Source organism: Hemiscyllium ocellatum, chromosome 32 (assembly GCF_020745735.1).
Source record: "Hemiscyllium ocellatum isolate sHemOce1 chromosome 32, sHemOce1.pat.X.cur, whole genome shotgun sequence".
Classification (NCBI taxonomy): domain Eukaryota; kingdom Metazoa; phylum Chordata; class Chondrichthyes; order Orectolobiformes; family Hemiscylliidae; genus Hemiscyllium; species Hemiscyllium ocellatum.
The window spans coordinates 8210138-8231351 of record NC_083432.1 but is presented as its reverse complement, the minus strand read 5'-3'; the positions used below and the strand labels follow the sequence as shown (position 1 = coordinate 8231351).

General features: G+C 42.3%; 1 protein-coding gene across 4 annotated transcripts in view; it reads left to right on the top strand.

Annotated features, from left to right (window-relative positions):
- Positions 1-21214, top strand: part of kansl1b (KAT8 regulatory NSL complex subunit 1b) — a 300606-nt gene that overhangs the window by 208433 nt on the left and 70959 nt on the right. For all 4 annotated transcript variants that reach the window (XM_060848550.1, XM_060848551.1, XM_060848552.1 and 1 more), the window contains 3 exons: positions 830-1006; positions 7621-7733; positions 18008-18203. In XM_060848550.1, the coding sequence (XP_060704533.1) occupies positions 830-1006; positions 7621-7733; positions 18008-18203 (486 nt within the window). The remainder of the gene's footprint in view (positions 1-829; positions 1007-7620; positions 7734-18007; positions 18204-21214) is intronic.

Below are 21214 nucleotides of genomic sequence, written 5' to 3'. Positions count from 1 at the left end.
GAAAAAAGGAAAGTGGGCATGAATTTCTGATTTGCCAATAATGTGAAGTAGAGCTATTTATGGACAACAGCTTGCATGATCATGTGAAGTTTTCTTTGTTTGAGTTTTGTTTATGGATGATGTGTTACCTGTACCAGAAATAAAAAAGACCTGTGCACACAGTGCACTTAGTTCTGCACTCTACAGTAAAAGATCACTATCAAAGCATGTTTTATTTTTCAATGGCTATGATCTTGAAATGTTGCTGGACCTGTCCTTTTCCTTGTTATCATACTCCAGTCCACGCAATCTCTCATCTGTCGTTTATATGTTGTTTCCTAAATGTCAGCCTGGTACCCAATGCAGGAACAGCAATCTGAATGATGCATTTGACAGAAATATATGCAGTCAAACTGAAGGCCAGTATTTGTGTTTGGCATCTCAGCCTTAATGTTGTGCCCTACTGAAATCCATGTTTATGGGTTTAAATAGTTTTTTCATCCATGATTTCAACATGGTGAAATGGTTGGATAACAAGTGCTCTTCCTTGAAAAATATGTTTGGATATTTTATGGTTCAAAGTTTGACTGTCTAGAAAGAGTATTTTGAATTGATATGAGCTTACAAACTTGGAAAGAAACTAAAATGAGTATAACCTGCCATAAGGTGCTGAGTTGGTTCAAGGAAGTGTGTTTGCTTCTGAGTGCTTTTTTTCAGTACACAATGTAAAGGTCATGACAGCATTGTTATCCATGCAATATGTTTTGCAACATAAATGGATGATACATTTTCTTTATTAGACTTGTGATGTTGAACAAGTGTTTTACTGACTTGTATCATTTCCCCACAGGGCTCAGTTGTTCTTGGAGATTCTCCAGCCTCAGAAGATTTAAATCGGCTACAAGTAAGCTCCCCAGAGAGGGCTGATTCTCCATCTCAAACGGAACTGAAAACTAATGGTGCTGGTGTCAAGCTTGAGATGTCAGTCTGCAGTCATTCTTCACTGCCAAAAATTGTGGGTAAACAGGTATGATTCATTGGTCCTATTTTTGAATTTTCTCATAAGGCCAATTTTCTTCTGGGGGTAATGTTGAGATATCTGGAGTGTTTGATGTTTAATCTGTCAACATCCATTACAATAGCTATTGTAAAACGGGATTGGTAAAAAAAATTTAAGAATGATATGACAATAATTGCTTCCAAAAGAGATTGTGGTGCAGAATGGACATGCTGAAGTTTGTATTTTTCCACTTTTGTGATACTGTTTGGATGTTTATTTAAAAGATTTCATGGATGACTCTCTTCCACTCTTGGAGTGAGTCCATAGGTGGCTGTACAGACTGATACCAATTGCCACAGGCTCTGTTACGATTGGAGCAGGCGATGGTCACGGGAGCGGAGGGATATTGGTGTGGCAGCATGCCCTTTCACTGTTCCCCAGCAGCAAGTCTCAACGGCTTCCCAGATGCTTCTCCTCCAGTTTGGACAGTCTTGGGCCAGTGATTCTTAGGTGTCTATGGTAATGTCACACTTTGCTGGTATCGCTGAAGCACTTCCACTGTCCATCTGGAGCTCGCCTGCTGTTTTGGAGCTATGGAGGTTCATGTCAGTCGTGCAGACGACATGTCCAGCCCATTGTATTCAAGGGTGGTCAGTGCCTCAATGCTGAGGACGTTGGCCTGATCAAGGACGCTGGTGTTGGTGTGTCTTTTTTCCCAGTGAATTTGCAGATTCTTGCGCAGGCAGCATTTGTAGTACTGCTCCAAATCCATATAGGAAGGCATGAATCCACCACAGCTCTGTAAACCATGATCTTGGGTGTCAGATCTAACATTATTATCCACAAGCACCCTTTTCCTCAGGTGGCTGAAGGCTGCAGTAGCACAAGGGAGGCAGTGCTGGATCTCTTCTTCTATAGCTGCTTTGGCTAACAGGACACTTCAAGGTATTGGAAGTGGTCAGTTATCTCTAAGGCCTTTGCGTGGACCTTGATGATCGATGGGTTTGCTTCACAATGCCACACCAGGTTGATGAAGGAGCTTCGTCTTGTAGATGCTTAGGATGAGACTGATGATCTCGTATGGCTCCATAAAGGTGCTGACGATGATCTGAAGTATGTCCTCAGAAATTGCACATACACAGGCATCATCTGCATACCGCACCTCAGTGATACTAGTTAGGTTAACTGGTTTTAGTTTGCAGGGGCGAGGTTGAATAATTTCCCACAGATTCTGTAAGTTAGCTCCACTCTAGTGGGGAGTTTGTCAGTGGTAGGGTCAAGCATTGCTGCAAGATAGATGGAGAACCTTGTTGGGCAATGATGCACCCCTGCTTAATGCTGGCCCAAATAAGGAGCCATTTGTCATTACCACAACTTCCATGTTGTCATGGAGCTGGCGGAGGGCGATGTCCACCTTCACAGTGCAACCAAAGCAAAGATAGACAGTCCACGATGCTTTCAGATTGATCGTGTCAAAGGTCTTTGTAAAGTCGAAGAAGGCCATGTCCAGGGGTAGATTATTTTCTCTTCCTTTCTCCAGCAGCTGTCGTGCAGTGAAAATCATGTCCATTCCACTCTTCCAGGGCCAAACGCCAGACTGCAACTCCGGGAGGAGCGGTTGAGGAAAATCTTGGCGATGACTTTTCCAGTAGTCAACAGAAGGGAGAATCCCTCATAGTTACCGCAGTAGGACTTGTTTTCTGAAAATATTCATGGCTGTGGCATAGAGTCATTGAGATGTACAGCACAGAAACAGATCCTTCAGTGCACGCAAACTAGATATCCTAAATTAATCTAGCCCCATTTGCCAGCACTTGGTCCATATCCCTCTAAGGAGAAAGTGAGGACTGCAGATGCTGGAGATCAGAGCTGAAAATGTGTTGCTGGAAAAGCTTATGCCTGAAACGTCGATTCTCCTGTTCCTTGGATGCTGCCTGATCTGCTGCGCTTTTCCAGCAACACATTTTCAGCCCATATCCCCCTCAACCCTTCCTAATCATGTACCCATCCAGATGTCTTTTAAATGTTGTAATTGCATCAGCCTCCAACACTTCCTCTGGCAGCTCATTCATACGTGCACCACGCTGTGTGTGAGAAAGTTTCCCCTTAGGTCCATCTAAAAATTTTCCCCTCTTACCTTAAACCTATGCCTTCAAGTTTTGGACTCCCCCACCCTGGGGAAAATACCTTGTTTATTTACCCTATCCATGCCCCTCATGGTTTTCTAAACCTCTACCAGGTCACCCCTCAGCCTCCAACACTCCAGGGAAAATAGCCCCAACCTATTCAGCCTCTCCCGATTGTTCAAATCCGCCAACCCTGGCAACGTCTTTGTGAATCTTTTCCAAACCCTTTCAAGATTCACAAAATCTTTCTGGTAGGAAGGAGACCAGAATTGCACACAATATTCCCAAAGTGCCCTAACCCATGTCCTGTACGTCTGCAACATAACCTCCCAACTCCTATACTTAAAGCTCTGCCCAATAAAGGAAAGCTTACCAAACACCACCTTCACTATCCAGTCCACCTGCGACTCCACTTTCAAGGAACTATGAGCCGACATTCTAGGGTCTCTCTTTGTTGAGCAACACTGCCTATGACCTTACCATGAAGTGTGCAAGTCCTGCCCTGATTTGCCTTTCCAAAAGGAGCACCTCACATTGATCTAAATTCAGCTCCATCTGCCACTCCTTGGCCAATTGGCCCATCTGCTCAAGATACCGTTGTACTCTGAGGTAACCTTCACTGTCGATTACACCTCCAATTTTGGTGTCATCTGAAAACTTACTGACTATACTTGCTAAGTTCACATCCAAATCATTTATATAATTGACGAAAAGCAGTGGATCCAACATTGATCCTTGTGGCACATCATTGGTCACAGGCCTCCTGTCTGAAAAGCAAGCCTCCTCCACTACCCTTTGTCTTCTACCTTTTGAATCAGTTCTGTATCTAAATGGCTAGTTTTCCCTGTATTCCGTGAGATCTAACTTTGCTGACCAGTCTCTCAGCTCTCCTGGGATGCTGTCCTCCTTCCAGATAATACCGACATGGCATTTAGCTGCAGCAGGAGCTCTTTGCCTCTGCACTTCACTGCCTCAGTAGGGATACCATCTTGTGCAGCAGCCTTTTTGTTCTTAAGCTGGCAGACAGCCTTCTCTACTTCGTGCAAGGATCGAGTGTTGCTAAGTTCAAGGCAGATGGTATGCTGCAGGATGAGTTCAGGAACACTCTGGTTGAGGAGCTCTCTGAAGTGTTCCCCCAGTGATTTTTGATGGCTAGTTTATCTTTGAAAAGAGTCACTATGTCCTTGGCCAGCAGTGGTGTGGGGCTTTGGTCCCTAAGTGGTCTTGGCAGTACAGATGAAAACACACATATCATGGTTGTCAGCCATTTGTTGGGCCTCCAGTTTTTTCTGTGGCCACCACCCGTCCTTTATGTCACGGGTTTGTTTTTGTTCCTCTGCCTTTCAGTCGCCTGTAGGCCTGTCAGTTCTATTCCGAGGGCAGTTGTTGTTTTGCAGTCAAGTATGACATCTACTTCGAGCTTAATAGTTCCCAGATCTCATAATCACTCTCATCATACCAGTATTGGTATTTTCTGGTTGAACGACCAGCCGAGTTTTTGCTGGCATTGACAATGGTGGTCTGAACGGTGAGCCAAAGACTGTTAGGAATGTGAACTGGATATGCATTGTGGACTGCTCCTCATCTTACCCACGTCCAACTTTAACATTTTTATTCCTTTATATGTTCCTTACACAAAATCTTTTTCGATAATCTCATGATACTTTAAATGGAAGCACCATAGCAGATGATCTAAATGATTCACCTGTTTAAAAATCAAATGTAAAGCAAAGACTTTTTTTTTCTCTCTATGGAAAGGCAAAATATTTGCCCGTGAATGATATCGTAAAAGTATCAGACCTTGTATCTTAGAGAGCATACCTGGACCTGCACAAAATCTCGGAATTTATTATTATGTTTGATGTTTGCAGCAGACTGCTGTTGCTTTGTCCGTTGTCTGCATGAATGTCATACCCAGCACGTTACAACACCTAAATATTTAATTTAAATGTTAGTTGTGACACACATGTAGTGATTAGCTGAAATTCTGAAACCAAAATACTACTCATTCACTTCCTACACATGGAATTTTTCTTGTTTGTGACTTGAGGTGGGAAACCCTGGTAAACATACTTCTTTTATGCCCATAGGATCAGAAGTAGGCCATTCAGCCCTTTCAGCCTTTTCCATCATTTGCTGGGATCATGGCTGATCTGTGGTCCATATCCCTTAATATGTTTGATTCACAAATATTTATCTCCGATTTAAAAGTAGCAATTGATCCAGCATCCATTGTCATTTGTAGAAGAGAGCTGCAGACAACTACTGCCCTTTTATGCATTGAAGTGCTTCCTAACATCTCTCCTGAAAGTCTGATGTTTAGGGCCAGACCAATGTGCCCGAGTTTAGAATCCCAACCAATGGGAATAGTTTATCGTTAGCTACACTGTCCTTTTTTTTAATATCTTGAAGACTTCAATCGATCACCCTTTAACCTTCTAATTTCAAGAGAAAACAAGCAGGATTTGTATAATCTTTCCCCTAACTTAACCCCTGAAGTGCAGGTATCATTGTTGTAAATCTATGCTGGACTCCCTCCAAAGCCAGTGTATCCTTCCTAAGTTATGGTATCCAGATTTGTTCTCCGTACGCCAAGCGAGGTCTAACCAGGGTTTTGTACATCTGGAGCATAATTCTGCATCCTTATACTTGATTCCTGTAATTATCAAGACCAGCACTTCATTCATTTATTGATTATTTTGTTCAACTATTTTTAATCCATGTTGTCGATAAAATTTGTAGATTTAATCACTGTAATCCATTGATCTCTGCATCCAAATTCCCAGTCTCTGGGCAATCACTGTATTTAACTTAATACTGTTGAGAAAGTGCCCTGAGTTATCCTTTGTCAATCCAAAATAGGCAACTTCACACTGCCTTACATTGAATCCAGCTGCCACAATTTTGTTCGTTCATTTTAAGATATCAAAATCCCTTTGTAATTCAATGCCATCATCCATGCTGACTGCCTTTTGAGTTGAAATCCAATTTGAATATATGACTTTCTATGCCATTATCCAAGTCTTTAATAAATATTGTGCATAATTGAAGCCCATATTCTTGCGGACACCACAGATCGCATTTTGCTAACTTGAGTACCTATCCACTATCTGTACTTTCTGTCACCTGCCATTCAACCAATTAAATAGCCATGTCAATAATTTGTCCTCAGTTTCGTAGGCTTCTACCTTAGTTAACAGGCTGTTACGTGGGACTTTCTCAAATGCCTTCTGGAAGTCCATATAAACAACATACTCAAATAATTCCCCATGTTCACAACCATAGCCACCTTTTTGGAAATTTTACTAAGGTTTGTCTACTATGATGTACCATGCTGACCATCCTAATTAACTGAAACTTTTCGATATGTTCAGTTACCCCATCCTTAATTACAGACCACAACAATTTATTCACCACAGATATTAAGCAAGCAGGTCGTAATTACCTGATACTCCTTTTGCTCCTCTTAAAAAAGCAGGATAGCTTTTTGTAATTTTCCAATCTAGAGGGATGACTCCTGGATATAGGGCATTCTGAATGATTATAATTGTGATCCCCTCAATCTTTTAACATCTTTAGGTAGAAGTTGTCAGGTCCTAGGATTTATTGCTCATTTAATACCATTAATTTCCTCATTTCCAGTGCTTTACTTAAGTTACTTTTATTCAATCGCCATTCCTGATCTACTTTTAATTTCCTCAGGATATCAGGCAAGCTATCTTTTTTTCTACTATAGCTTCTGGGGCAAAGTAATTATTCAACATGTCTGCCATTTCCTTACAGTCATTGACAGTATCCCCACTTTTGATTTTTAGTGGGCCAACATTTCTCCTGATCAGCTTTCCCTTTATGCAACAAAAAAAATCCTCTTAGTGATTTGATGTCCCTGGCAAGTTTCCTTTCGTATTCTCTGTTAGTAGTTGTTCAAGTTGTTTTGTAAAGTCTGGACTATATTGCAATATCTAGGTAATGTATTGAGCATTACTTGTAAAACCTAAGAAAATGCAATGATATGTAGCCAGAATACTGAGGCCCATCAATACATGACTAGGCCATACAGAAAACCTTTCAAGACCATTATTAAGGATGAAATTGCAGAGTATTTGGAAGTGCATTGTAAAATAGAACTGAGTAAGCACTGCTTCGTCAAGGGGAGGTCATGTCTGACATCTATTAGAATCCTTTAAGGGTGTCATGAGCAAGTTAGGCAAAGGACAGTCAGTGAATGTGACCTGTTTCAATTTCTAGCAGGCTTTTGACAAGATGCTGCCGAAAGGCTGCTAAATAAAATGAGCCCACGGTTCTAGGAGTTTGAATTCTGTGGCTGCAAACGAGAATCCTGGATTGTGTGTTGTGTTGAATGTTGTGAGCTGCAAAAAAAATCTTTGTAAGAAAAAAAATTATTTGTGCAGAAGATGATTATTTATTTTATAACTTAACCGAATGAACTTGCAGAATTGTCAAGGGCACAGTTATGTCTCTGCTCTACAACTGCTTTTATGTTTTGACTCCCAGGTTATTCCTCCCATTGACCCTTTAGAAAATGTGACATCTTGTTCGACACCAACTGAATCTGTACCAACAAAAGCCTGCAGTAACCTTAAGCCTGTCAATGGAGTGGTCAACAGGTAAGATATTGTTCAATGTTGGGTTCCAGGATGCCATTGCACTACAAAGGATGCAGATTTTGAACTTGGCTCATTAAACAAAAAAGTGGTGTGATGCATGGCTGCAAAGGAATGGTTAGGATAGAAGTGAATGCATTATTTATTCGAAACTTGATTGTCGGATGAGAAGGCTTGTCAAACCTGAAGCAGCAATAAAAATCTGGTGAGAAAGATGTGAATTGGGGTAAGATTCATGGATCTTGAAGAAGACTGGGAACAGCGTTTTGAGAGTAAATGTACAGCAACACAGTGGGAGGTACAAAAATCAACTTAAGGGATGTACAATCCCGTCACATGGCCTTCAGGATGAAATGTAGAAGAAACAAGCCCAGAGAGCACTGGGGACATAAGGAATATGTACAATTGGATAAAATGAGATCTATGACCGGTACGAAGGAGCAAAGCAAGAGACCCCATGGAGGAGTATAGAAAGTACAGGGGAGAATCTCAGGACACCAATTTGAAGAACCAGGAGGGGACAGGATTATGGAGAATCCCAAGATAGTCTACAAGTATCAAGGGGAATAGCATAACCAGCATAAGAGTAGGGCCCATCAGAGAAGGGGACCAATCTGAGCAAGAAGCCAGCAGTCATAAAAGTATATTAAAAAGGTAGCTCGGAAGTAGCTCAAAATGGACTGAGGAGAGTGAGGAAGGGGGCACAAAAAAGCCTGGGTGGGAAGCATTAAGCAAAACCCAAAAGCGTTCTACATTTAGGTGAGAAATAAGACAATGATCATAGAGGGTAGGGTCAATCAGGGATAGCGGAGGGAACTTGTGTCTGGAGCCTGAAGAGGTAGGGGAAACGCTAAATGAGTTTTTTGCTTCAGTATTCACTAGAGAGAGGCACCTTGTTGATACTGAGACCGCTGTGAACCAGATTAATAGGCTTGAACAGGTTGATATTAAGAAAGTGGATCTGTTGGAAATTCTGGGAAGCATCAAGATAGACAAGTCCCCACAGCTGGACCAGATACATCCAAGGTTACTGTGGGAAGTGAGGAATGAGACTGCTGTGCCTCTGACAATGATCTTTGCATCCTCGCTCTCCACAGAAGTCATACCGGTTGGTTGGAGGGAGGCAGATATTGTTCCTGTGTTCAAGAAGGGGAATAGGAGATCCCTGTGAATTACAGAACAGTCAGTCTTACATCTGTGGTAAGCAAGGTAATGGAAAGCATTCTGAGAGATGGATTTATGATATTTGGATAAACATAGTTTGGTTAAAGATAGCATGACGTTTTGAGGACCAGGTCATGCCTCATAAGCTGCCTTGAATTCTTTTGAGGATGTGATGAGACAGGTTGATAAAGTTCGAGCTATGGATATGGTGTATATGGATTTCACTAAGGTATTTGATAAGATTCCCCACGGAAGATTCATTCAGAAAGTTAGGAGGTATAGGATACAGGGAAATTTGGCTGTCTGGATACAGAATTAGCTGACCCAAAGAAGATAATGAGTGGTAGTGGCATTCCACCTGGAGGGATCTGTTTTTTTTTGACCTCTGTTCTTTGCAGTTTTTATAAATGACATGGATGAAGAAGTGGATGGGTGATTCATAAGTTTGCCATTAACACAAAGGTCTGTGGTGTTGTAATAGTGTTGAGGACTGGATGCAGAGCTGGGCTGAGAAGTGGAAACTGGGCTTCAACCTGAATAAATGCAAAGTGATTCATTTTGGAAGGTTGAATTTGAATGCTGAATACAGGGTTAAAGACAGGATTCGAGGCAGTGTGGAGGAACAGTGGGATCTTGGGGTCCATGTCCATAGATCCCTCAAAGTTGCCACCCAAGGGTTGTTTAGAAAGTGTTTGGTGTTTTGGGTTTCATTAACAGGGGATTGAATTTAAGAGCTGTGAGGTTTTGTTGCAGCTCTATAAAACCCTGGTTAGGCCACACTTGGAATATTGTCTCCAGTTCTGGTTGCCTCATTACAGGAAGGTTGTAGATGCTTTTGAGAGGGTGCAGAGGAGATTTACCAGGATGCTGCCTGGATTGGAAGGCTTGTCTTATGAAGAGAGGTTGAGTGAGCTAAGGCCTTTCTCTCTGGAGAGAAGAAGGTAGAGAGGTGACTTGATAGAAGTGTACAAGGTGATGAGAGGCAGAGATGGAGTAGATAGCCAGAGACTTTTCCCCAGGGCAAAAATGACTGTCACCAGAGGCCATAATTTTAAGGTGATTGGAGGAAGATATAGAGGAGATGTCAGAGGTAGGTTCTTTCTGACAGAGTATTGGGTGCGTGGAAAGCACTGTCAGCTATGCTAATAGTCAGAGTGTGACTGCTGGGCAAGCACATGGATAGCAGAAAATTGAGACGTAAGGTTGATCTAAGACTAAGATAAATGCTCAGCACAGAATCGTGGACTAAAGGGCCTGTATACTGTCTACTGTTTTATGTTCTACTTTGTATCTGTCTTACTCTGGAGAAATGGAATAGACTACATTCCACGTTCTGAAGGAGATTGTGGAGGTGATCTTTCAGGAATCTCTGGAATCAGGGAGAGTCCCAGAGGACTCATAGCAAATGTAACTCCCCTGTCAAAAAGGTAGAAGATTGGAAATTATAGAACATAGAAAAATACAGCACAGTACAGGCACTTTGGCCCTCGATGTTGCGCCGATCCAAGCCCACCTAACCTACACTAGCCCACTATCCTCCATATGCCTATCCAATGCCCGTTTAAATGCCCATAAAGAGGGAGAGTCCACCACTGCTACTGGCAGGGCATTCCATGAACTCATGGCTCACTGAGTAAAGAATCTACCCCTAACATCTGTCCAATACCTACCACCCCTTAATTTAAAGCTATGCCCCTCGTAATAGCTGACTCCATTCGTGGAAAAAGGTTCTCATGGTCAACCCTATCTAAACCCCTAATCATCTTGTACACCTCTATCAACTCACCCCTAAACCACCTTTTCTCCAATGAAAACAGCCCCAAGTGCCTCAGCCTTTCCTCATGTGATCTTCCTACCATACCAGGCAACATCCTGGTAAACCTCCTCTGCACCCTTCCAGTGCCTCCACATCCTTCCTATAGTATGGTGACCAAAACTGCACACAATACTCCAGATGCGACCGCACCAGAGTCTTATACAACTGCAACATGACCTCAGGACTCCGTAACTCAATTCCTCTACCAATAAAAGCCAGTATGCCATATGCCTTCTTCACAGCACTATTTACCTGGGTGACAACTTTCAGAGATCTGTGTACATGGACATCAAGATCCCTCTGCTCATCCACACTACCAAGTATCCGACCATTAGCCCAGTACCCCATCTTCTTGTACTCTTACCAAAGTGAATCACTTCACACTTAGCGACCTTGAACTCCATTTGCCACCTTTCTGCCCAGCTCTGCAGCTTATCTATATCCCGCTGTAACCTGCCACATCCTTCCTCACTGTCAACAACTCCACCGACTTTCGTGTCATCCGCAACCTTGCTCACCCAACCTTCTAGCCCCTCCTCCAGGTCATTTATAAAAATGACAAACAACTATGGTCCCAAAACAGATCCTTGCGGAACACCGCTGGTAACTGCACTCCAAGATGAACCTTTACCATCAACTACTACCCTCTGTCTTCTTCCAGCCAGCCAATTCTTAATCCAAACCTTCAACTCACCCTCAATGTCTTACCTCCGTATTTTTTGCAGTAGCCTACCATGGGAAACCTTATCAAACGCCTTACTAAAATCCATATACACCACATCCACCGCTTTACCCTCGTCCACCTTCTTAGTTACCTTCTCAAAGAATTCAAAAAGGTTTGTGACGCACGACCTGCCCTTCACAAAACCATGCTTACTATCCTTGATCACATTATTCCTATCCAGATGTTCATAAATCCTATCCCTTACAATTCTCTCTAAGATTTTGCCCACAGCAGAAGTGAGACTCACCGGTCTATAGTTACTAGGATTATCCCTACTCCCCTTCACGAACAAGGGAATCACATTTGTTATCCTCCAGTCTTCTGGCACTATTCCTGTAGACAATGAGGACATAAAAATCAAGGCCAATGGCTCTGCAATCTCCTCCCTTGTTTCCCAGAGAATCCTAGGATAAATGCCATCAGGTCCAGGGGACTTATCTATTTTCACCCTTTCCAGAATTTCCAACACCACTTCCCTACCTATCTCAAAGCCATCCATTCTAATTAATTGTGACTCAACATTCACATCGGCAACAATGTCCTGTTCCTGAGTGAATACTGACGAAAATTATTCTTTCAGTGTCTCCCCAGTCTCTTCAGCTTCCACGCACAATTTCCCACTACTATCCTTGACTGGACCTATTCCTACCATAGTCATTCTTTTATTCCTGAAATACATATAGAAAGCCTTTGGGTTTTCCCTAATCCTACCAACCAAGGACTTTTCATGTCCCCTCCTTGCTGCTCTTAGCTCTCTCTTTAGATCTTTCCTGGCTACCTTATAACTCTCAATCGCCCCAATTGAACCTTCATGCCTCATCTTTACATAGGCCGCCCTCTTCCCTTTAACAAGGGATTTCAATTCCTTATTAAACCACGGCTTCCTCTCACCACCCTTTCCTCCCTGCCTGACAGGTACATACTTATCAAGGACACCCAATAGTTGCTCCTTGAACAAGCTTTACATATAGATTGCGCCATTCCCTTTGAAGCCTACTTTTCCAAGCCACGTATCCTAAGTCATGCCTCACCGCATCATAATTTCCCTGCCCCCAGCTGTAACTCTTGCCCTGCAGTGCACACTTATCCCTCTCCATCATGAGAGTAAAAGTCACGGAATTGTGGTCACTGTCCCCAAAGTGCTCACCTACCTCCAATTCTAACACCTGGCCTGGTTAGTTACCCAGAACCAAATCCAGTATGGCCTCACCTCTTGTTGGCCTGTCTACATAATGTGATTCCTGAAGAAGGGCTTATGCCCGAAACGTCGAATCTCCTGTTCCTTGGATGCTGCCTGAGCTGCGGCGCTTTTCCAGCAACACATTTTCAGCTCTGATCTCCAGCATCTGCAGACCTCACTTTCTCCTGTCTACATATTGTGTCAGGAAACCCTCCTGCACACATTGGACAAACACCGACCCATCTAACGTACTCGAGCTATAGCTTTCCCAGTCAATATCTGGAAAGTTAAAGTCCCCCATAACAACCACCCTGCTACTTTCACTCTTCTCCCGAATCATCCTCGCAATCCTTTCTTTTAAGTCTCTAGGACTATTAGGAGACCTGTAGAAAACTCCTAACAGGGTGATCTCACCTTTCCTATTCCTAACCTCAGCCCAAACTACCTCAGATGGCGAGTCTTCATCCATCGTCCTTTCCACCGCTGTAATACTATCTTTGACAAGCAATGCCACACCTCCCCCTCTTTTACCCCCACCTCTGATCCTACTAAAACATTTAAACCCTGGAACCAGCAACAGCCAATCCTATCCCTGTTCTACCCATGTCTCCGTAATAGCCACAACATCGAAATCCCAGGTACCAACCCACGCTGCAAGTTCGCCTACCTTATTTCATATACTTCTCGCATTGAAGTATACACACTTCAAGCCACTTTCCTGTTTACAGGCACCCTCCTTCGAGATTGATGCCATGTTCCTCATCTCCCTACACTCCAGGTCCTGCACCCTAAAGCTACAGTCTAGGTTCCCTGGCCCCTGCAGAGTTAGTTTAACCCCCCACCAAAGAGCACTAGCAAACCTCCCCCCAAGGATACTGGTGCCCCTCAGGTTCAGGTGTAGACCATCCTGTTTATAGAGGTCTGGTTAACCTGATCTCTCTCTTGGCAAGTTTTCGAGTCCATTCTTCAGGATGAGATTGCAGTGTATTTGCAAGTATATTGTAGAATAGAGCTGAGTCAGCACCACTTCATCAAGGGGAGGTCATGCCTGACATTTATTAGTGTTCTTGAAGGATGCAATAAATATGTTAGATTAGAGTGGTGATGAAGGGCTTTTGCCCGAAACGTCGATTTTACTCCTCGGATGCTGCCTGAATTGTGCTTTTCCAGCACAACTCTAATCTAGACTCTGGTTTCCAGCATCTGCAGTCATTGTTTTTACCTAATGAATACGTTAAGCAAAGGAGAGCCAATGAACGTGACCTATTTGGATTTCCTGAAGGCTTTTGTCATGGCACTGCTGAGAAGCTACGAAATAAAGTGAGCCCATGGTGCTAGGGGCAAAGTACTGGTATGAATTCTGTGGCCACAAACGGGAATCCGCAACAGTGTGTTGCCTCCTGGATACGAGGGGCCAGGATGTCTTTGAGCGGTTGCAGAACATTCTCAAGGGGAGGATGAGCAGCCAGAAGTCATTTGGCACGTTGGCACAAATGACATGGGTAGTTATAGGAATGAGGTCCTGCAGAGTGATTTAAGAGAATTAAGAAAAAAGTTAAAAACTAGGACCTCGTTGCTCGTAATCTCCGGATTACTTCCAGAGCCAGGTGTTTGTGAGGGTAGGAATAGGAGGATGTAACAGATGGATGCTTGGCTAAAGAATTGGTGCAGGGGATGAGGATTCAGATTTTTAGATCATTGGGATCTTTTCTGGAGTAGAGGTGACCTGTTCAAGAGGGGCAGGTTGCACTTGAACTGGAGGGGAACCAATATCTTGGCAGCCAGCTTTGCTAGTGCTACAAGGGAGGGTTCAAACTAGATTAGTTGGGGGCAGGTTGGATCCTCAACAGCAGGGAGGCAATTGCGAGGCTGGAAGGAGATACAGTGATCAGAAATAGTAAAATGAAGAGACAGGTCAGGCTGGAGCACGACAGGGAGTAAAGTAATATCTGTTGGATTAAACTGCATCTATTTCAATGCAAGTGGGCTGACAGGTAAGGCCGATGAACTCAGCATATGGATTGGTAAGTGGAACTGGGACATTAAAACCATCACAGAAATGTGGATAACTGGGGGACAGAGTCAAAAAGTGTGGCACTGGAACAACATAGCAGGTCAGGCAACATCCACGGATCAGGAGAGTCAACGTTTCGGGCATAAGCCTTTCTTCAGGAATTTTCATCAAGAAGTACAGGACTGGCAGCTTAATATGCAAGGTGCAGGTGTTTCAGGTGGGATGGAGGTGTTGGAAAGAGGAGAGGGGAGTTGCATTTTTGATTAAGGCGAGTATCACATCAATAATCAAAGATGAAGTAACTGTAGGGCTGTTAATGTGGTTTACATAGATTTTCAACAATGTCTTTGACAATGTCACATGTGGGAAAAGCACATGGTACACAGGGTAACTTGGTAAGATGGATCCAAAATTGACTCCGTGATAGAAGATAGAGACTGGTGGTAGGAGACTGTGACTCAAGTTCAGTATGCAGTGATATCCTACAGAGTGCAGAATTCACTTATTGTTTTTGGTAATCATAAAGTAGATGAGAATGTGGGAGGGGTGATAAGTAAATTTGTGAATGATGCAATGATTGGCCGAATAGATTCTTGAGACAGTTTACCACCATTTTTTGAAGTTTAATCAGTGGTAGGTAATTAATGCTCGTCCAACCAACAAAGCCAATATCAGCTGAATGAATTGGGGGGAAAAGAAAATTGGCAGGTCAGACGATTTAGCTAGGGAATTGAGTGAGTGAACACTATTTCTCTAATTAGGCTATTATCACCTTTTTGTCAAAGGCGAATGAGCCATGTACTTCAATCAGTAATAAATAGGAGTTTCACCTGGAATTACAGATTTAATGTAACCTGCAGGTGGCTTACCTGCTTTGTGACTCCAGGGTCCCCTACAGAGAGATCAGAAAGATCAGAAAGGGATTGCATCTGTTGAGCTCTGTATGCTGTTCTGCATTACATTCTGGATGTCGTAGATGAAGGGCTCTGGCCCGAAACGTCGAATTTCCTGTCCCTTGGATGCTGCCTGACCTGCTGTGCTTTAACCAGCAACACATTTTCAATTCTGGATGTCGTAGCCCATCTTGCTAAGCTGGCTGAACATACAACCCATATTGGCACAAATCCCAGTGTATTCTATATTTTTATTTGTTGACTCATGTTAACACTAAAGTGAATTTACTAGCCATGGTTCTTGGAGTTCAGCATAAGAAATAGCAGGCGTAGGCCATCTGGTCGATCCTGTCTGCTCCACTATTCACAAGATCATGGCTGATCTTTTTTGTGAACTCAGCTCTACTTAACAGCCCGCTCATTTTAATTCCTTTACTGTTCAAATATCTTCACCTTAAAAATGTTCAATGATGTCATCTCAGTTGCTTCACTTGGCAAGGAATTGCACAGATTTACAATCCCTTGGGTGAAGAGAGCTCTCCTCAACTCAATCCTGAACCTGCTTCCCCCTAAATTTTGAGGTTATGCCCACTAGTTCTAGTCTCACCTGCCAGTGGAAACAACCTCCCTGCTTCTATTTTATCTATTCCCTTCATAATTTTATGTTTCGATCAGATTCCCCCTCATTCTTCTAAATTCCAGTGAGCACAGTCCCAGTCTACTCAATCTCTCCTCATGAGCCAACCTTCTCAACTCCGGAATCAACCTATGCACCCCTCCAGTGCCAGTACATTGCTTCTCAGGTAAAGAGACCAAATCTGTACACAGTTTTGTGTGGCCTCACCAGCATCTTATACAGCTGCAACATAACCTTCCTGTTTTTAAAGTCTATCCATCTAGCAATGAAGGACAATATTTTATTTGCCACCTTAATTATCTGCTACACCTGCACAAGGGTACCCAGGTCCCTCCGCACAGCAACATGCTGCACTTTTTGAACGTTTAACTGAGTTCGTTTTGCTGTTACTCCTACCAAAATGGATGACCTCACATTTTCCAGTATTATACTCCATCTGCCATATCTTGTCCACTGACTTAGTCTGCAGGGGATATAGATAAGTTTTCAGTGTCCTCTGCACATTTGCCTCTGCCACTCATTTTATTGCCAGTTGCGAACTTTGACACAATATATAGCCCCCAACTCCAAATCATGTATGTTAATTATAAACGATTGCAGTTTCTACACCGAGCCCTGAGGCACACCACTAGCAACTGATTGCCAACCAGAAAAGCACCCATTTGTCCCCACTCTTTGCTTTCTGTTAGTTAACTAATCCTCTATGCTAATACATTATGCATAAAGCCAATCATCCTTTATCTTATGCAGCAGCCTTTTTGTGTGGCACCATGTCAAATACCATCTGGAAATCCAAATATATTACATCCACCAGTTCACGGTTGTCCACTGCACTGGTAATGTCCTCAAAGAATTCCAGTCACTTTCATGAATCCATGCCGTGTCTGCCCAATCAGACAGTTTCTATCCAGATGCCTTGCTGTTTCTTTCTTGATCGATTCAAACATTTTCTCCACTGCAGAGGTTAAGCTAACTGACCTATTGTTAGTTTGTCTATCTCCTTTTTTAAACAGTGGAATCGCATTTGCTGTTTTCCAGTCTGCTGGAACCATCCCAGAGTCCAGCAAATTTTGATAAATTACCACGAGAGCAGTGATAGTGCGGGGAAGTACAGATGTGATTTCACTCCATTCCATAATGCAGATCTTTCTTTATTTTGATGCGCTATTTAACGTATCCATCCCAAGTGTACTGACAAGTCTCAGAATTATTTATTTGTTTCTGCGTAACATATTTATTAATCCATTGACAAAAACTAGAATTAAGATTTTGGATTGTCATGATCTGTAGGTGGTGATGTCATCTTTTCCCTAGTGCTTCTTTCATTCCAATTAAATCACAAAAAGCATAGTACTGTATTCTGTATCCATTGTTTGCTATTTTTATTTTGCGCATCATTACCTTTTTTTTTCTGAAATGATTCTCTCACAGGTCGCACTGAAGTAAAAATTGATAATTACAGTTCCTTTTGTTTGAGAAAATGCCAGACTTTAAATATTGTTAAGGTAATTAATGTGATTTAAACAGACTGTTTGAATGTTCTGGGATTTTAAACCAGTTTAGATCTGTTGTCCACTGTGGCATCTTCAAAAAAGGACTTGTTGGCTAATGTTTGGAAGCTTTTTCTAAAGAAACACTTGTCCATATCTGACAATAATGTGTGAAGGACGTCAGTTAAGGTCTTAATCAGCATGTGTTGCTGAGACAGTTGTCTCAGCCTTGCATTTATGAAAATGTTATTTCTGCTTAGGTTTCTGCTTGTACGTGGTTTTTTTAAAGTGACTTTATGCAAATTTATCAGTTGAAGCAAACTCCACCTTTTGCTAATGCATATTCTGTTCTTCCTAAGTGTCCACAGTTTACTCCCAGACAACAGTTCCACCGACAGTTCGGATGCTGAAGAGCTACTGAATAAAAAGCAGAGAATGAATATGCTGCCTGTACCTCCTGATAGCACCTGCATTGCAGCTCGAGTTCGTCCCATGTTGACCTGTAAAAAGCGGAGGCTGATCAGACCCAACAGCGTTCAACCACTGACCCGGAAGGTGAGTGTACAGTACACCATTGTGTATGACAGCATAACGTTCATTGACTCCATATTATTTCAAAATGCATTAATATCCAGGGAGAATGAAGGCATCAAAGTTGACACTTTCAAATCTTTAATAACAAAAGCTCAAAATTTTGGCTTAGGAGACGGTTACTTGTTACTTGTATGTAAGAAATCCTTTCTGTCATAAGCAGCGCTTGGTTTCGGTTGGGGAATATCATGAATAGAATGGGGTGTTTAGGTTGGAAGATGCAAAAAGTTCAGTGATGAATATTGAGGTAGTCCGTTGGGGTTTGGAGAATAGCTTTTCTTTAATATTTACTTTTGGGGATCACAGATAAAGCAAGAATTTGCTGTCTGTCATTGGTGTTTTGAAATGATGCGAGGAGGCTGTACATTCACTTGTACACAGGTTCTCTTAACACATTTACTTGGGGAAGTACGGGATTTTGCTCCCCCATCAGTGCAAGAATGACATGTTGAATTTTTTTGAGTGGTTAATAAGAATGGGAGGATATTGAATTGTTTGATTGAAACTGGAACAGGCCCTTCAACTCACCAAGAGTGCACTGAAACATGCTGCCTTTCTGAACTAAAAACCTTTTGCCTCTGCAGTCGTAATCCTTTATTCCCTGCCTGTTCATTTATCCATCAAGATGTCTCCTCAGAATCTTGGATGTTTCAACGCTTTTATTCTTCTCCAAGCTAATGAATAAAAGACTAACCTGTGTAGCTGTTCTTTGGAACGCTGTCCCCTTCATAGAGTTTCCAGTGCACAAACAGACCCTTCAGTCCAAATCATCCTTGCCGACCAGATATCCTAAATTAATCTAGTCCCACTTTCCAGCACTCTAAATCCTTCCAATTCATAAACTCATCCAGATACCTTTTAAATGTTCTAATCGTACCAGTCTCCTCCACTAGCAGCTCATACCATAAACACGCTATTCTCTGCATGAAAAAGTTGTCCCTTTTTAAAATCCCCAACCAGGAATCAGCATATTGAATCTCTTGAATGGCCTTCACTGCCACTTTACCTTTTCTAAAATATGGGTGCTAAAACTGTGCACAGTACTTCATATTGGGCCTCGCCAACCTTGTATCCTGATTGCAACATGCCTGACCACCTGTTGCTGTATTGTCAGCAAGTTTAGATACATTGCACTCTGCTTCTTCATTCTCACCAACTGATTCTCCAAAGCCTATCCGCCATACAGGACACACAAGTCAAGAATATGATATAATACTTCCCACTTGCTGTTCCAACTCCAGAAGCTTCACCTTTCAAGAAACAGCAACACTCATGTATCCAGGACAAGCAGCCCACTTGATCGGCAAAGTCCACAAATGTTCAGTCACTCCACCACTGATGCTCAGTAGCAGCAGTCCATAAAACGCACTGCAATTACTTGGCAAAAATCATTATACAGCACCTTCCAAACTCATGACCACTTGCATCTTGAAGGACAAGGGCAGCAGATAGGTTGTAACACCACCGTCTACAAGCTCCCTTCCAAGCCACTCACCATTCTGACTTGGAAATGTATCGCTGTTCTTTCAATGTTGTTGGATCAAAATGTTGTAACTTTCTCCCTAATGACATTGTGGGTTTACCTATAGTGGATAGACAGCAATGGTTCAAGAAGCTAGCTCAGTACCACCTTCTCAAGGATAGCTAAGGTTGATTCTATTTTCTGTGTTTTAACCCATCTTCAGTATGTGCTAATACATTACTCTCAACCGTATGAGCTTCTGTGTTAGCATTTCTATCTGGCACCTTATTGAATGTTTTCTGGACATACAAAAATACTGTATCTATCAATTCCTTTGCATCGTTTTTGCTTGTTTTACCCTTGAAGAACCATGGTAAATTTGTCAAACGTGGTTTCCCTACATGAAATCATATTGACTCCCTTTGGTTGTGTTCAGGTCTTTCAAATGCTTTCCTCCTCAATAATGGACTCTTAACATTTACCCACTGACCAATATGACCCTGAATTGGCCTACAGATTTCTGTCTCCCTCCCTTCTTGAATATACACAGACCACAGAAGCAGTTTTCCAAATTGCTGGAACCTTCTCAGAATCCAGTCAGGCCTGAAATATTTCAACAAATATCTCCACATTCTATGCAGTTACTTGAAAGCAATTGGGTCGAGGCCATGACAAAGTATCTGCCTTCGGTCCCATCAGTTTGAGAAGTACTTTTTATCAAACTAATAAATAGTTGTGACAGAGATTGATGTAAGATTGGTCCAATTCACACCTTATTTATCTGTTATTTTTGGGATGTTAAGAGAATCCTCTGCCATGAAGTTGAATGCAAAATATTATTGAAAATTGTTTTTCCCTGTTCCCCACTGCATCCTCCAAGGCCACTTTAGCTGCTCTCTTTAGCTGCTTTGTTTTCATATTTAATTTACTTCAATCAATTTTCACCTCTTTGAGCTTTTTGTTATCTGCTGCTGGTTCCTGTGGTTGGGGGTAGGGGCTGGGGTGTTGTTGGGGGTCTGATGGGTGGGGGCTGGGGAGAGTTCCTGGGCAACCACTAGTTTACATCATTCTGTATACCTTAAGTTTTGTTTGGATACTCTTCTTGACCACCTTTGTTGAAGTGGATGGTTCATTCTTCTCACGAAGTCCTCCTTTTCGACTGGAAGAAATCTTTGCTGAGTGTAATGAAATGTCTGTTCATCCATTGAATTTTCTCTGTCCACTTCAGACAACTCTTTATTCATACATCTTTAATTGCCCATTTTTAGGTTGGAGACATTGGTTTAAGACTCAAGTTGCTTTCCCTCAGACAGAAATTAAAATTTGACCGTGTTGTGATTGCTACCCATGAGCAGATCCTTAACCAGGAGACCTCTTAATAATGCTGCTACTTCATCCCTTCTAGATCTAAAGCAGCCTATTTCTGCGTCACTTGTGCAAAGTTAACAAAGCTGCCCATTCTTCTTTTCTTTTTTGCCAACTTTTTTTCTTAACCATTATTGAAGTCCCATCT